The following is a 17,248-nucleotide window of genomic DNA, read 5'->3' on the forward strand; positions in this document are numbered from 1 at the left end:
TGTACAGCCTGGGATCTTCCCATTGCCCAGAAAGTCAGGGAAATTGCATAGGAGGCCCAAGTTGCTGGACAAGGAGAGGAGAGTGGGTTCGCGCCCCCAGGCAACGTGTGTCGACTTCTGGGGCGGGGCGCGGGCTCGGAGGGAGACGCTCACGGCCTCTCTGTCCTGCAGTGCGAGCCTCTGCTTTGGCTCGGATTGAGGTCCGTGTGCCAAGGGAGTGGCAGCACCGGGGCCCGAGTGCGAAGCTGCATTTACTGTGTTCTATCTTACCCATGTGTGGGGGGGGGCAATTTCGTATTGCATTACTTCTGCATGCCGGAGTATCTGATGATTGTATAACGCATGGCTTTATTCCTGCACAATGGACTGCCTGTTTTGTTGTATTGCCCATTGCATTAGTTTGCCTAACAAACTGCCTGATAGATGCGTTACGGCTTGTCTTAGTCCTGCATCACAATCTGCCGGATTATCGTATTACACATTGCATTAGTGTTGCATACCTAACTACCTAATGCAATGTGTTCCACATTGCATTAGTTTCGCATAACGAACTGCCTGATAACTATTACACGTTGCATTGCTTTTTCCTAACAGAGTACCTGAAAGGGGACCGTACGCATTGCATTAAGGGGGCATAGCAGTTTACCACGTTGTTGCTTTACGCATTGCATTACAGTGACAGTACAAATCACCAGATAGCCGTATTATGATCTGCAATATTCAAATGTTGGAAAGTACCTGATCCTTGCATAACAAACTCAATATTATGGCATTAGCATTACATAAGATTGCTTAGTTTAGCTCAATAGTAATAGGCCAGGGGGAGTATTACCCCGAAGCATATGCTGGTTTAGTATTGTGTGGTCGCATCGTATATCTTTTTATAAACATATACTTGTTTTTCTATGAAACTCAAGTGGAGTCTATTTGTGGCATCATCATTGGATTGCTGTGAGCGCAATTGCAAATATTTAACACATTGGCCTTGAAGATAAGCCTGCCCGCTCGTACCAAGCTACCAAGGGGGTGGAGCCGGAGCTCTCTCTAGAGGCGACCTGTCTTTTCCCTAATGTTGGGACTCGCGGGTCCCTGTTTGGCCTACGGTACCCTACCTCAGCCACCCAGGATCCTGGGAATTCTAACAAGAATCAATCGGATGTCATCTATGGAAGCAATGAGGCAGTTTCAATACTGTGGTTGAATCCCATTCACATTCAATTGGTGAACTGCAATCAGACGCAGTGGAACTGCTGGTTGGATGCTTGTCGTGGTCGGTCCCCTTGAAACCTTAGGGCAACAGTTTTTAAAAAGTTGCTAAACTTTCTTTGGTTACCAAACAATCACAGCAGTACACTTCTAAGGCCCCCAGGGCCACAGCAGGAGCACTTAGAGACTCTAAGAGGACCAAGCAGAGGCCTACATCAAAGGGCAGTCCATGTCCAGTTCAAACGATCAGTGTGGTTTCTTCACAGGAATGTCCTCTTCAGCTTTTTTCTGTTACTAAAATTACCCATCAGCCTTATTCTGGGAGACCTTACTGCCCTTGAATTTCAAGTGGAAGGGGTTTCAACCCCCTCAGGTCGTCCTCACAGGTCAGACATTCCAAGTGCAGCCTGTTCAGTCCTCCTGGTATCCTTATGCAAGTACAACAGTCTTCTGATGAATGGGCCTTGGTGTCCACATTTTTCCACAGACCAGCTAGTGGGAGGTGAGTGGGATTATTCAGGGGCACTCCCTAACCAATGGGGTAAGGTTTCTTGGGGGCAAGCCTACCCCCTTTTTGAGTAGTCTCCATTTGCCTTACTGCAAACAGGGGGGGGGGGGGGTGCGTGTGTACAGGTGTGTGTGCGTGCAGGTGCGTGCGTGAGTGTAAAATCATCAGTGTCCTCATATCTAATAGTTTGAAGCAGGCACTGTAACCACATCAAATCTAGAGACAGAAATCTGGTAGGACATTATCACGGCCATTCAGCAGCCAGACAGGGGATACACAAGAATTGTCTTTGCGTCCGAACCTCTCCTGGATGTCAGAGCCCCCACTCCCTTATTTTGTAACTTTCAGAGCAGTCATCTATCATTCAGATCGTCCTTGTGTGCTACTGGGGGGCATTTCATAGGTAAAGGGTAACTTTCTAAAAGCTAGTTTTCCTTAATATTTATTGAACAACCGACTTTCCTATTCAATTAGATTTCTAATAACTATTAAAAATAGTGGTTAATTATTTTTTATAGCTTGCCCACATTCCTGAGATAGTGGTATTAGTATTTCAAATCTGTACTCTGGTTTTCTACATAGGTCACCTAGGCCTGCCATAATGACAAAAGCTTTTAGGGACGTGTCACTTTTACGGACATGGTAACGTTAATTTTCTATGAGCCCCATTGTTAAATACCATTCATCCTAACCTTTTCGGGTAAAAGGCTTAAATATAGGTCGAATTACTAAAAATGGTGTTTCTACCTGTTAAAGAGAGTTATTTTAACAGGTGGCACTGCAGGTTTTACACTGCAGCAGTCAGGCTACCATGGTAGCCCTGTAGACATGTTTTCCTTTTTCATTCTAATGGATTGGACAATAAGTGCTGCGGTCCACAATTGATATTGAACTTTTCATGCCATGGGTGTATTTTTGCAACATATACTATGGCCTTCTAGAAAATTTAAATGCCCCAAAAAGGGATTGGCCATTGTCTACATGTGTTACGGTTCAAAGCACATACTGGACACTGGACAGCAGTGCCTACTGTGCAGTGTAAAACCAGCAATAAGATTCAAGAAAACAGTTTTGGTAACCACGCAAAAAGGGGCATTTTTTTTCCACACATGTTGAATGGAAACTGGGAATGCATTACTGACACAGAATACCTTATGGCTTTTTACAGCCATTGCTGGGCAGTCGATCAGTGTTTCCGACAGTACATTTAAGAACAACATTATAGAGCCCAAATGGGACTCGTTTCAGGGGCGTTTTTCAATTTCAGAGACCTCGCAGGACTTGCCACACCCAAAATCCCTGGGATTTAAGGAACATGATTCTAACTTTCATTAAACAGAACATGAACAGATGTTTGAGTACTACAAATCTAAAGGGATTCGGGCACCATCTATTTTGTTAAGCTTCGCCAATGTGTTTTTTTTTTTTTTTTTTTAGATAAATGAAAACTTGGTCTAAGAAGTGCCACAGATCTTTCCACTTGAACTTCCCTATCTTTGCTGATAAAAATCACATTATGGAGTGACGGAGTCAAAGCAGACTTAATTGGTTGCTGTTGAAAAACATCAGTTAATAAAGGAAACTAGCGGTAGAGTTCATGTTTTTGTGTGGGCTGTATTTAGTGGAGTTCCTCACTGTCTGTGTGGTGGATCAAATAACTTCTAACCTGCCCACCATCATTTTTATTTTTTTTAACAGAGTTTTATATAGCGCGAACTTGACCCGAAGGAATCGGGTATCGGAGCGCTTTACACGAGATCCATTTGCGTTACATAAGGACTAATTCATTTTTTTGTTAGACACGGGGAGATTAAGTGATTTGAACAGAATCACAGGATGTTGCGGGTCACTGCCGAGACTCGAACCTGGTTCCCCAGGGGTTCCGAGGTCGACTGCCCTAGCCGTTAGGCCAACTCCTCTCCCCTCTCTTGTTGATGTAATGTAAACCTCTATATGAGGGAAATAAGAGGATGCCACAATAATAGTACACAGGGATTTCGACAACCTTGGAGCACAGGCAGGCTAGCATCACATCAGGGCTAATGTGACATCTTGCAAAATAGACTTAGTCATCACCTTACAGGAACTCAACATGGATATTTCTCTCTTACCACAGTGGAATTAAGTGGGGTGTCTTAGTCTCATAACGTAATTTGAAGTTTAGATAAAGTTGACCATTATAAAACTTGCAGGCCATGCAAACACAAGCTGCACTCTCCAGATGAATCTTTTGAGATTATCATTGCCCACATAAATATGTAATTATCTGCCCTAATAGTTCACAGTACAATAAAAAGTACAAAAGATATGGTGAGTATCATACTTCATTCAGTCTTCCAGATTGTCCTTCCACAGAGAGCAATTCTAGATTAATGTAGTTGATGCATTTTCTTCACGTTATTTGCATTTCATGTTGTAAATCTGCAGCCCCCTAGCTTCTATCATTAGTGACTTGTCCATTTGACTGGCTTAGTATATTTGTTGCCTAATCCTGTGGAGGAGTACAACTTGCTGTGAAAATCTTAATTCCTCCAAGCCCTTACAGGTCTAGACTTTCATATTTGTCACTTGAATTCCAAATTATTCACTTCAATTTCCAATTTGGATGGAACTTGACTTGCATTGCAATTGTTTACATTATGATAATTTGTGGATCCCTTTCTTCGCTTGACTTGCATTTCAGTTCTGATTGCAATGCAAGTGCTGCGCATTCCAGACTAGATGTTTGGTTGGTGTGTTTATTGCGTGCACTTAAGCATGCGTTGGTTCGAAGGAGGCAGGGGGTGTATCACGAAGCCTCTATGAAGAGATGTTGGTGGTGTATCTGTACAAAGTGGTAAATTCTTCTCGAGTGCATGGAGTGAAATTGTTTGGGATGGTGTGTGTTGCATCTGTGGTAGTGATGGAGTGTTTATGGTGGTGTATAGCGATGTTTGAGTGACTAATAAGGCGATAAGTGGCTTGTGTATATGTACATGCCGTAAACATGAGATTCCATCTGTATATTTAAATTCTTGAATGCAAAGTTGCTTGTATAAGGCTTTTAAGACTCCGCTTCAGCTACAAAAATGTAATACTTCTTGTTGGAAAATGGCTCTATGCGAAGAGTTACACCAAAGTTTTCAACTTCCTCCACCTCTTTTTCTGACATTTCGGTAAGCTTTAGGACTCTGGGCACTTCATCACTGCTGACCAGTGCTAAAATGCAGGTGCGCTTTCCTCTAAACATGGCAACATTGGTTTACACCTGTTTGGCATATTTGATTTACATCAAAGTTCCTTGTAAAGTGGTATACCATAAGGCCAGGACCTGTACATTAAATGCTTCTAGTGGGCCTGCCGCACTAATTGTATCACCCACAGAAGTAGCCTTTAAAATCTGCATCAGGCCTGCCAGTGCAGGGCCTCTGTGTGCAGTTTTCTGCCACTTCGACTTGGAATTTAAAACTACTTGTCAAGCTTGAAACTCCCCCTTTTTTTTTTTTTTTACACATAGGCCACCTCTAAGGCAGGCCCAATGTAGCCCTATGGGCAGAGTGCTGTGTAAATGAAACGAAGGACATATACTGTTATGTTTTGCATCTCCTGGTAGTGATAAACCGCCTATTTCGCTTTTCACTACTGTGAGGCCTACTCCTCTCATAGGTTATCATCGGGAATTCGTTAATACACTTTTAAGCTGTAATTCCTGATCAGCGAAGAGTAGTTTTTTCATATGTTTGGAATGGTAATGACAACACCTCCTTACTGGTAAAGTTGGATTTAGCATTACTATTTTAGAAATGCCACTTTTAGAATGTAGAAATATTTCTGTGCTTACAACTCTGTGCTTTGCAGCCTGTCTCCAATACACATATGGATGGGTGACTGCTACACTTTGTGCATTCCCTCTAAACAGCCACAGCATATGAAGGATAGGTGTGTCTGACAAACCATCTACATACATCTGCATTCTGATGGCCTTGCCTGGTCAGGGTGGATGAAGTGGCTAACACTTCACTTGATTGGGCAGTGCCCTGTCCCCATACAAATGACTGATTAACCCCCACTGATAGCCTAGCAGACAGGACTGGGTTGAAAGGCACCCTTTAGCACTTCAGGGAGTTGCTTTGAAGTCACTCCCACATCAGAGGAACTTTTGGGTATAAAGTGCTGGGTCTCTGACCCTCTAAAATAAGACACCTGGATCTCAAACTGAACCTCTGTCAGAAGGACTGCTGTGCTGCTTAAAGGACTCAGCTGGACTGCTGATCTGCAAGGCCTTCTTTTCTGATTGTTGCTCTGCTGCCTGCTGCTCTATGACTCAGCTGAAGGAGAGCTAGACTCTGCCTTCCCTCCCAGTGATCTCCAAGGACTTGTTGGCTTGCCTCCTGTTGCTTGAGACTCAGGCATAAAAGTCTTTACCCTGCTCATTGGAAGTGGCCCAGATACTTCCAACATGGATTTCAATGCAATTCCTGTCTGTGTGTAATAGAACCAGTGCAGCAAGCCAGTTGCAGGAGTGAAATTGGTGCATCGCATGGAACCAGTACTTTGCCTCCAGAGATCAATGCATCTGACAGCGTATCATTGCTGCTGCGGCTTGTGAGATCGACGCATTCCCTCGACTGCATGGCAGAATTCAGTGTGTCACTCAACGATTCTTGACTCCACCACCAGTCTTCAGAAGTGATGCATCACCTTCACTGTGTGAAGAAGATCAATGCATCCAATTACTTGTGACCTGAAAAGATACTTTGTTCACCGAGCCTGTCTGGGTCCCATAGCCGGCATGCGTTTGCCTGAGGTTGGCCCAAACTTTGACTTTGCCCCAGTCCAGCATGCTCTAAAGTAACCTTTCAGCGTTACTTCTAGGCACTTTACTGCATTATTATTCTTTTAAAATTCAATGTCTCAACTTCTATACATTGGATTTTGTTCTTGTTTTGTTTGTAATATAATCTATTTGTGAACACAGGTTATCTTTTAATGTGTACTTGCCTACCCTGACTAGGATTGTGGCTTCTGCTTGGACAGGGTGCATACTTTTGCCAACTGGAAACACAATTTCTAACAGTTCTGTATCGCCTTCAGCAAGCATTGGCAAAGCCAGTAGGTCTCACTTGTGCGACCTGTTGGCTTTGCCAGTGCTTATTTGCCGAGGCTATACAGCTTCGGAGAATTAAACAGATATAAGGAGGCAATACACGCAAGAGCACATACACGTCATGAGGCCTCATCATCAGGAGGTGTGGGCATGTGTGAGGACATATGCCTCTAAGCATCAATATGCATGCACATGGTTCTTGAATGACACAGATGCTACGTTATTTATTTATTTTTATTTACCAATCCAAGAACGGAGACAACACTGAAAGCAGAATTTTTTTAATTAATTTCCACTTAGGAAATGGTGCATTTCTTAAAACAGAATGGTTGGGTGTGAGAAATTGGGTTACTGGAAACCCCAAACTAACCCATGATTTATGCTCTTGTAGCTTCGCACAGAGTAGTCAGGCTTAACTTGGAGGCAATGTGTAAAATATTTCTGCAGCACTTCAAACAGCACTAAAGATCCAATCACTTAAACAGATGATATGCAATTTTGAAGATGCATGTGAAAATAACATCTAAAAGCACAAAATGTCAACTAAGAAATCTGGTCACGCGAGACCCGTACAAAGTCACAAGTTCAGGCAGACTGTAATGGAGCATAATCTGGCTACAGGGACCTAGTTAGGCCTACTGAAGAAGAGTGCCTTACATCCCGGTTGCGCAGCATTGCGAGGTCCAACATCTAAGATGCATCATGCAGCTGAGGAGATGCGTCTGTTCCAAGGAGTTGTGAGGCTACGATGCAAGGCAGTATTAGAGAATCCCATTGACTAAGGCTTGCGATGCTCAGTCCAGCATCGAGGATGCATCGTGCAGTCGGGATGGTGCGTCAGTTACGAGGAGCTGCGAGGCTGCAATGTGGAATTCTGGTGCCGGGAAAAGTTCCCGCAGCAGAGGTGATGGGTCAGTTCTGCTGGGGGTTGCGTCACACAGCAGAGATGTGTTGGTTCTTAAGGATCCATAGATGGGCTACCAGAGCACCTTCAGGCCCACTTCCAATGGTACAAGAGTGCGATGGCACCACTCAGCAGGGTAGGACTGACAGAGGCAGAGTCCAGCTGCTTCTTAAAAGAGACTTGGCCCTTGGAGTCACTCTGGTGGTCCTGGGTACAAGTTGCAGAGGAGTCCTTACCCGAGCAAGAGAGCAGCAGGTCAGCACTGCAGCACCCGTCAAGCAGAGTGGCAACCCTTTCAGCAGCACAGCAGTTCTTACAGAGTCTTCCACAGACCCAGAAGTGTAATGAAGAGTTGGTGTCTTAGGTCCAATATTTATACCTGGTACCTCCTTTGAAGTGGGAGAAGCTCCTAGAGTTTCCCTTTGAAGTGCACCGGTATCCTGCCTCACCTGTCCTGCTCCAGACTAACTACAGGAGGTATGCTATTCAACCGTAAGCAGGGCTGTACCCAGCTCTGCCCTTCCATCCTGCCAGTGATGGTCCATCCAGGGACACGTAAGCTTTCTTTTGTGTGCAACTGTGTATGTAGAATACATAAAATCCAACTGTCAACTACATCCAGTCAAGTGACCCAGTGTCAAACAAGAGGCACTAAATGGCTACGGCAGGAAAATGCCAAATTTCTAAAGGTTGCATTTTCAAAACAGTCATTTAAAATTCAAATTTGCCATTAAAGGGGATTCTTCATTACAATTTCAAAGACATCAAACAAACTGTGTACCTGCTCCCATTTGAAAGTTACAGCTTATTAAATGTAATAAGGTAACTCGGATGTTATCCTATGGGAGATGAAGGTCTTGCAATAGTGAAAAACAACTACGAGTCACTCACCAACACTCTGCCTGCTACCAGTGGGGACTCCAAACCCCAGCCTGCCCTGCTGTCACACCACGAGGCGCTGACAGCATTCTGAGAGCCTGGAGGCACATAAATTGAACTCGCGGTGCCCGCTCCGCAGGAGCCACTCACCAACACTCTGCCTACTGCCAGTGGGGACTACAACCCCCAGCCTGCCCTGCTGTCATGCCAGAAGGCGCATAGGGTGTTCTGCACACCCAGAGGTGCATAAATCCAACTCGCGGCCCCCACTTCGCCGGGCGCGCGGGGGCACCCTGGCCAAGTGCAGGCCCATCCTAGCCCATTAGAGCCCAGAGGAGACTGGGCTGGTCTCACTCTCTTGGCTGTGCTGTCTCTCGCCGGACCCTGCAGGAGCTCCATCTGAAGTAAGCCGCTCTGTTAATACTTACTCTGGGTCGCCAGAGGTTTCCAATGTACAGTGGTGACACTTGATGGTGCACTGTCTCTTGTTCCCAGGATCAAACAAGTATCTTTCTGCTATCGCTTTAAATGGCTAAAGGGAAGCAACAGGTGACCAGGGAGGGGATACCTGAGACTCTTCAAAATTCCACACTCGATTATTTTCTGACCAAAGCCGCCTCTGCCATTAACGAGGAAATTATGGAAGTTGAACGCCAGCTATCGCTGGGGGGGAAGGGGGGGAAGGGAAGGGGGGGGGAGGGGGGGGGGAGGGGGGGGAGAGGGGGGGGGGGGGGGAGTTCTCTTGTAGCACGGAATCAAGACCTCCTGTCTGGTGGAGAGGTCGAGGCAATTGATTATGGCGTACTGGGAAGTGAGCTGACCCAAGTTACTCTCCAAACTGAGGTACTCCCACCCCCAGCAAATTCTGTTCTCCCCCTCCCAACTTCTATGGACCCTGGTCTTCTTGTAAAAAGGAATAAGACGATGAAACACATGGAACCCACAATTGGAGCCAAGACTAGGGCAAAGAAAAAGTTTCAGGACTACCCTTGTTACACACCAATACCCAAGAAACCACAATCCAATTAAAAAACAAGGTCTGCCACTGGCTTTTAAACTCGACGGAATTTAATATCTTACGCTATATTGATATTTTGATGGTAAGAAGAGTGGATTGGCCCTTTAAGTAAGTCCATCGACGGTGGTTGTGTGGTCATAACCTGCCGGAACCCGGATCTTGCAGGGTCTATAATTAGGAGCCGGAACAAAACCCCCAGTAGGGGTTCAGCTCAGGGAATAGGCATCATGCCATTAGTTTTTTTTTTTACAGACACCTTAAATCAGGAATCCCCTCTCAGCCACTAAAAGTCCGTTTATTATGACCCGACCAGCTCAGAGACATACCCTTCCCCATCCAAACCAGTAATAGATTTGAGGCACTCGGGTTTAGACACGGTCTATTGACTAGAGCTCAGCAAAGATGCCCAAGCAAGTCCACAAGGGAGGCCACTCCAGAGTCTAACCCAGGCCGACCCCACTGTTGGTGTTGTTACCCCCTACTCCAATTGAACTAGAGTCTTTTAACTTAGCTAGTGTATCTGCCAAGAGGCCGTCTATTACATCTATAAATGGCCCTATCCTTGAAGTCAGGAAGTTAGTGAAGGAGGGCTCCTCTATCGATGAGCAGCAACATATTCTCTGGAACATCGCAGGCCTACGCTCCAAACTTAATGATCCCAAGTGGGGCACACTTGTGGATAACTGCCACCTGTGTCTTTTCCAAGAAACGTGGGCCATTGAACCGATCTTTAGGGTGGGCTTGGTTTCCTTTAGTATTAGAGGCAAAACAATCCCCTTCGGGCAGACCTGCGGGAGGCATGCGTATCTGGGCTATTATCACCCTAGCATGTAAAATCAAGCGCCTTAACAGATTCCCCGGAGATATTGGCTATTGCCTTGAGCTCGCTATAAGGGGATACTCATGTTAGGATTTTTAATATTTATAATAGGTTTACAACCCCTCACAAACACTCCAATACCATGACAACACTAGCTAATTTTTGTGGAATCAGATAGGAATGATTCCCCCCTTATTGTAGCTGGAGACTTTAACACATCGTATGAGCCTTTGGACTATGTGCAGGATCTAGTCATGGAAGAGGAAGTTGGAAGAGGAAGTTGACAGAGGCATTACAAAGCTTCAAATCCCACCACTCATAAGATGTACTTGTGTAGCACAGCAAGTCTCATCGCTTACTCTTACCTATGGGGTGCGGGCTTGTAATGGGAGGACTCCTTCAGACCCTAGGTCAGATTACACCTTCAAGAGGGGGGAACACCAGAACGATAGTGACCATAATGCCCTACTTTTATGTTGTTCTGGGCTACCGGTTATTAAATCTCAGGGTAGTCTTACGAGGGGTCAGGTAGTAACCACTAACAGCAATAAGAGAATTAAGTGGCCAAACGTAGTTCCTGATGGCAAGCTCCTTGCCGAAATTTCCAATGAGTGGACGCAATTCCTACTGAAGTTATCAAATGCCAACACAAATGATGATTGCATTCTAGCTAGCTACCTACCTAGACCCGTCTAATAATATTTCTCCCTTTTTTAAATGTCAGAAAGTTTCGCTCCAAAACAAGCAGAATAATGAACCCTGGTATAATAGGGAACGCAGGCAGGCAAGAGTCGAGCTGAGGGAGGTAGTAAAGAAGGGGACGAGGTCCAACATAATGAGTAAAAGGAAGAACTACAAGAGTGTACAAAGGGAGGCTAAACGTAACTGGGAAACTGAGAGCTGGCGCACCCTGGTTGAGGCTTCTAGGCAAAAAGATTGCCGCTTATTTTGGCATCTCCTTTCTAAGGGGGTAACCTATCAGGTAGCTAAAAATGATTCTTACATACAGCCGCACACCTGGGAAGGGTATTTTCAAGCACTATATTCCGCGGAGGATGGTGAGGTAGTGGGAATTACAGGGGATGTACCCAGGGGCCAAAACGCGGAGTCTGAACTATATGAGAATGTGAGATTCTCCCTTATGGAAGTTAAGAATGCAATTACTTCACTCAAAATTTGTAAAGCCCCCGGGCTCGATAGACTTCCTGGAGATCTTTATAAATCAGAACCCAACATTTGGGGTCCCCCGCTTTATGCTGTCTTTAATGCTATTATCCGTGGAGGTCCCATACTGGGTACGTGGCAGGGTGCAGAAATTATACCCATACATAAGAAAGGGGATAAAGGGGACCCCGCAAACTACAGGCCCATTAGCCTCATATACGTGGCTCAAAACGATTTTAGTAAATTAATCTTAACTCTTATTCAAGATTGGGTAGAGGACAACAATATGATCACGCATCTGCAGGCAGGGTTTTGTGTCGCCACTAGCACTCTAGACCAAGTATTTCGTTTTTTAATGTTTATCTGGAAAGGTCATCTCTATGTAGTATTTGTTGACCTGAAAACCGCTTTTGATTCCATTGATTATACCCGGCTCTGGACCTCCCTGAGGGACATGGGACTTCCCCATGCCCTACTACATCTTTTCACCAGGTTACACCAGGATAATTACGCCAGAGTCAGATGCAGCTAAGAAGGGAGTCAGTCTGGAAATATTTCAATTAAGAAAGGAGTACGCCAAGGGTGTGTGTTCCCTCCAACCATGTTCACCCTAGACATGAATGAGCTCATAAATGAGCTATATGACTGTGGTGGTGACCCACCGAAGTTGGGTGATAAGCAAACACCTGCACTTTTGTTTTCTGACGACACGCTACTTATATCTAAGACCCCCAAGGGCATTCAAAATATTCTAACTAAATTTTCAAAAGCGTGTGATTCGAGGGGCTTGAAAATCAAATGTCTCAAAACTAAGTATATGGTCTTCAACCCCTACAAATCTGCCAAGGGAAAGGTGCTGCTGGAAGGACAACTCTTAGAGCAGGTTAAAGCCTTCGATTATCTAGGCGTCAGAATTAGCGAGAACTTGGCATGGTCCCCCCAAATTTTGAAGAGTGTTTTGACATTACAACAAGTTGATGGTGCAATTGTTAAAAGAGTCAAACGTTCAGTCTTTCGCCCAGTTTCCCCTGCAATAGAAATACATAGGGCAAAGGGCTTGGTCGCAGCACTCAATGGGGCAGAACTTTGGGGTTTAGAGGACACTCAACAATTAGAAGCTGCCGAAAATAACTTCTTAAGAGCTCTTCTAAACATCCTCAAGAATACTCCCCTATTACCACTACGTACTGACCTTGGGTTAAAATCATTCTCCCATTGTGGGCGTTTATGGTCTGTGTAAGATTATGGACTAGCAAAACCCAAATACCCTTAAAAGATGCTGTGGAAGAATTGCTGTCCATACAAAGGAAATCAGATCTCTTGCCCTGGTTCGGGAAGGTCAAGGGGTGGCTCTTAAAAATAGGGATGAGTACCCTCTGGGATGACCCTTGCGCCATATCAAGGAATATGCTTCCTCAACTAAAAATAATGTATTGGGATTGTATTAGTACTGGTCATGATGAATTAAAGTCACCAGGTATTTTAACAAAACAATTTTTAAATGTTAAAAGTTGCTCCAAATTCGAAATGTAAATGGATGATGTAGAACCCCCGCAAGTACGTGCACTTTATTTCCAGTTTAGCTTTGGCACCCTTCCCCTAAACGCTGTGAGAAGCAAATGGTTGAATTCCACTCTTACCTCAATGCGCCAGTCTTGTAATTCTGCCTCCAAAACTATTGCTCACTATCTTTTTTTGTCCTGCTTATGCTACATTGAGGAAAAAATTGATTGTTCCCGCATGCCGTGTGCTGACTTTTACTTGCCAATCAGATGCTTTGCGTGTTTTTCCTTTGGACACTATTAAATAGCTTGTTTTTACTTTATCCAGATACCTCCTTTATGCCTGGTGGTTGAGGGCCAAGGAGGTTAATAGAACTCTTTCCACCGGGATGGGAGGTCCTCTAAGGGGTAGCCGTGACGGGAACCCTGTGTAGCATGTTAGACATTCTAGACATCTTTCTAACAAATACTTGCTATTGTTGACTGTAACTCATTTTTACTCTGCATCAAATTAAAATGGGCGATTCCAACTGCTATATTTTTTTTAAATAATCCTTTATCTTTTGTCTTCTTAAATCCTTGCACTGATTATCTTTTTATATTTGTTGTATTTTATGCTTGATATGTGTGTATGATCTTGTTATTGATCGAACAATAAATATATATAATTAAGAGTTTAATATCAGGACATGTAAAGCTTAAAAGTACATGTCCTACCTTTTAAATACATTGCACCTATCTGGTTGCTGTATAGGCCCTACCCGAGGAGTAACTTGTATGTATTAAAAATGAAGGTTTAGGCCAAGCAAAAACTGCACCCACAAGCTGCAATGGCAGGCCTAATACATGTGTAAAAGGACTTCTTAAGTGGCTGGCACAATCAGTGCTGCAGGCCCACTATTACCATCTAATTTACAGGACCTTGGGGTACACACAGTATCACTTTACTAAGAAATTATAAGTAACTTAAATATTCCAGGTAGGGACAAGCCAATATCATGTTTTAAGGAGTGACAACGTGCACTTTAGCACTGGTAAAGTGCTCAGAGTCCTAAGGCCAACAGAATAAAGATCAGAAATGTATACAGGAGTAAGGCAAAACGTTTTGGGGGGAAGTACGCTTTAAGGCTGACAGGTCTAACACCGGGCAGCAAATAGGGGTTGCAGGCTACCCAGAAAATCTATACTAAAAATTTTAAAAAGTATTTTAAGGACCAGAAGGTGTGGGTTAGCAAAAAAGGTAGAGGTGGGGGAACCAATGTGTGGTGTTGGAGTGGAGCAATGGACAAGCTCTAGGTCTATTAAAAGTAAAAAATTGAAAATCAGAGGATCAAAACAGCATAGAATGTGTGGGGTAATATGGGTATCAAAGCAGTACATGAGGGAAGGGGGAAGTGATGGGGAGCAACAGAGTATGGAATACATTTTTGGGGGGGCGGGGGGAGGAGGAAGCACAAATGGGACATGCCTAGAAAACATGTGCACTCTCATAGCTTGCTGAAAGACAAAGAATAAAGTAGTTCTCTTAAAGTGAATAATGGTAGGGTAAAACAGTCACTCAAATGAGTGGTAAATAAAGCTATGATCCAGAGTACAAGCACAAGAGAGTCAGGCCATTAAATTACAAGCAAACAAATTAAAGTGACAATAAATATAGCTAGTGGTAAGCAATGGGCTACTATGGTTTTGCTTTGTCCATAGACAGCCAAAAGGTGTCTGGAAGGCAAGACCAAAAAAGCTGTTTCAGTGGCTGTGAAATGGTCATTCTCATAAACGTTCCTCAAGAGAAAGTAAAACCTACCTTCTTTTTCGTTCAACTGGCTCGGATATCATCGCACACACTAAACACAGTCCTGTAAGGTAAGAGAAAGTAAGGATTATTACTGAAGAATTTACACAAATCAATCATCAAACATTGGCTTCACAATATTATGCATCGAAAAGATCACTTGTGTGTATTTCACATGAGAATGTTGAAAGAGAAAACAAAATGAAAATGTGAGCACATAGTTTACAAACAGTATTTGGATGTACATAACTTATGATGGTGAACCTCCATGCAGACTGGTAGGCGCAGTGTGCATATCTGTTGGGATAGACCTAATTCATAGTGGGACTTGCTCGCCCCAAATTTTTTTTACAGATTGTATTGATCCTTTTTCAATAACAGCATAGCAGTTCATATCATTTGTTATGGGCTCATTCCTTATATCAACTAGTGAATACGTATCCGAGTGGGCCAAAACCTCAACCAGCATTGAATCTATAACCTTGATTATCCCCTCCCACTTCCGGTGAGTCATCGATATAATTATTCGTGTCTGGGGCGTGGGGATTTTATATGTAACAAGCAATCTGAGTGCTTTCGTGGGGCATCGCAATGTAGAGGCAGCATATTAGTCTGTGGGGTCTATCTTCCATGGAAACTATATAATTAGTGTTGATTCTGGCATCATACATGTGTCAGGGGATGTTCCCTATGGGTCTTCTCCTTCTCCCTCTTGCGTCACTAAATCTGGGTGCTCTAGGTCATGCATGAGGGTCTCCCAGGCTCTGGCCATCTCCATGTTTTGCAATACTCTTTTAGCCTCCCTCATCAGTATTCGCCCCCCCCCACACCCCACCCATTTCAGGAGTTCCGTTTCAAGGTGGTCCGATTAGGGCCTCTTGTGGCTTTCCAGTTCCTGGTGATCTCACGCTTTGCTAGCACAAATGCCAGGTCTTGGAATTTACTGGTGACTTTGGTGTTGGGTGTATGGGGGAACCATCCTGAGAGACAGCGTGGTGGGGGGCTGGGGTCCTTTCTATTGACATCACTCACAGTTTGCACTAACCCCTCCCAGTGCCCCTGCAGCTGGGTGCAGTGGGACTTGCTCACCCTTGCACAAATAGATGCACTAGCTTGATCCTTGCAAGTAAGGAGCAGGAACAGAGGAATGCATTAAATATACTGTGGTCTCATAAGACCCCTGCCTCACAAGCTAAGACCTATATGACTATGAAGAGCACAGTCATACAATTTTAGCTTAATCACTATTCAGAGACGAGTGGTAAAGTAATAATTGCATTTCGGAAGATTGGACCTTCAGGGACGATACCTTGAAAGGCAGTCCTGTCAGCTATTTAGATGCAGGATAAAAGACCTGCTGATCTGGGAAGGACCCCACATCCCATCTCACATAAAAATTGAAGCTCTTCATGGATGGGAGTGGTGGTTGCAGCACAGGTCTTGTGCTGTCCCTCCCTGTCATTGCACAATGCGGCTCCCTTGTAAATCTCAGCCTTGCATATTGTGTTGACCATTTCTCAGGCTGTGGTGGGCACCATTCGTACCTCAGCCACACGTAAAAGCTTTCTGGCTCGCGACTATCATATTACCTCACATTACCAGGACAACTTGGCAGAAGTTCTAAGCAAACTAACAGGTCATGAAGACGCCAACGGCTCAGATCTGCAGCACAACTTGCTTTCTCGTTTTTACTAACCATATGGACAAAATTCCATTTTTCTTAACAAACGTTATCATTATGTACTTTATGTGCCTTGCAACTATGCTTCAGAAAACCCAAAATATTTATTTAAAAACAAAAAAAAAAGCTTTCACCTATCTAGTATCGATCTATTACATATGTGAAGCATTCCACCATATTTTATTCATCTGGGTCTCTCAAAAACAAACTATATTAAAGAAGGCATAACCACATTTAAATCAATGGCCCTGCCACAGTCTTTGACTAGTAGCACAGCCACGTCCCTTTGCACAAGAAGAAATTAATTCCTGATAACTGGCCTGCCCATAGTTCACCTAAGTTCCTTCTTTTCCAACATATCACCCTTGTACATGTTTTCCTTTTTATTTGGCTATATTTCATTTCTTACAATTGATGTACCATTTTCTCACATTCTTTGAGGAATTGTTTGCTTGCAGATTTGAAACTAGATGGGGGTTGGCAAACTTTTTTCCCTCATACCCTTAAATGGGTAATAAATTCCTAATTTTAAGATAAAAACCTAAACACAGAAAACCGCAAATTAAGGGTGGCAATTCTAATGTTCATAAGTAGTCCTCTACTTGTTGGTCATCAGTAACAGTGGAGTTCTTAAGCCCAGATAAAATGGGGTTACCATCTTTCTATGCCTGTTCTAGTGAAAGAGACTGTG

The 17,248-nt window shown here is 44.0% G+C and overlaps 1 protein-coding gene across 2 annotated transcripts in view; it reads right to left on the bottom strand.

Annotated features, from left to right (window-relative positions):
- The window catches only part of SLC38A8 (solute carrier family 38 member 8), a 288,727-nt gene that overhangs the window by 17,635 nt on the left and 253,844 nt on the right, over positions 1 to 17,248 (bottom strand). For both annotated transcript variants that reach the window (XM_085639943.1, XM_085639942.1), the window contains exon 9: positions 14,889 to 14,940. In XM_085639943.1, coding sequence (XP_085496069.1) covers positions 14,889 to 14,940 — 52 coding nt within the window. The remainder of the gene's footprint in view (positions 1 to 14,888; positions 14,941 to 17,248) is intronic.

This window comes from Triturus cristatus, chromosome 12 (genome assembly GCF_964204655.1).
Source record: "Triturus cristatus chromosome 12, aTriCri1.1, whole genome shotgun sequence".
Lineage (NCBI taxonomy): Eukaryota > Metazoa > Chordata > Amphibia > Caudata > Salamandridae > Triturus > Triturus cristatus.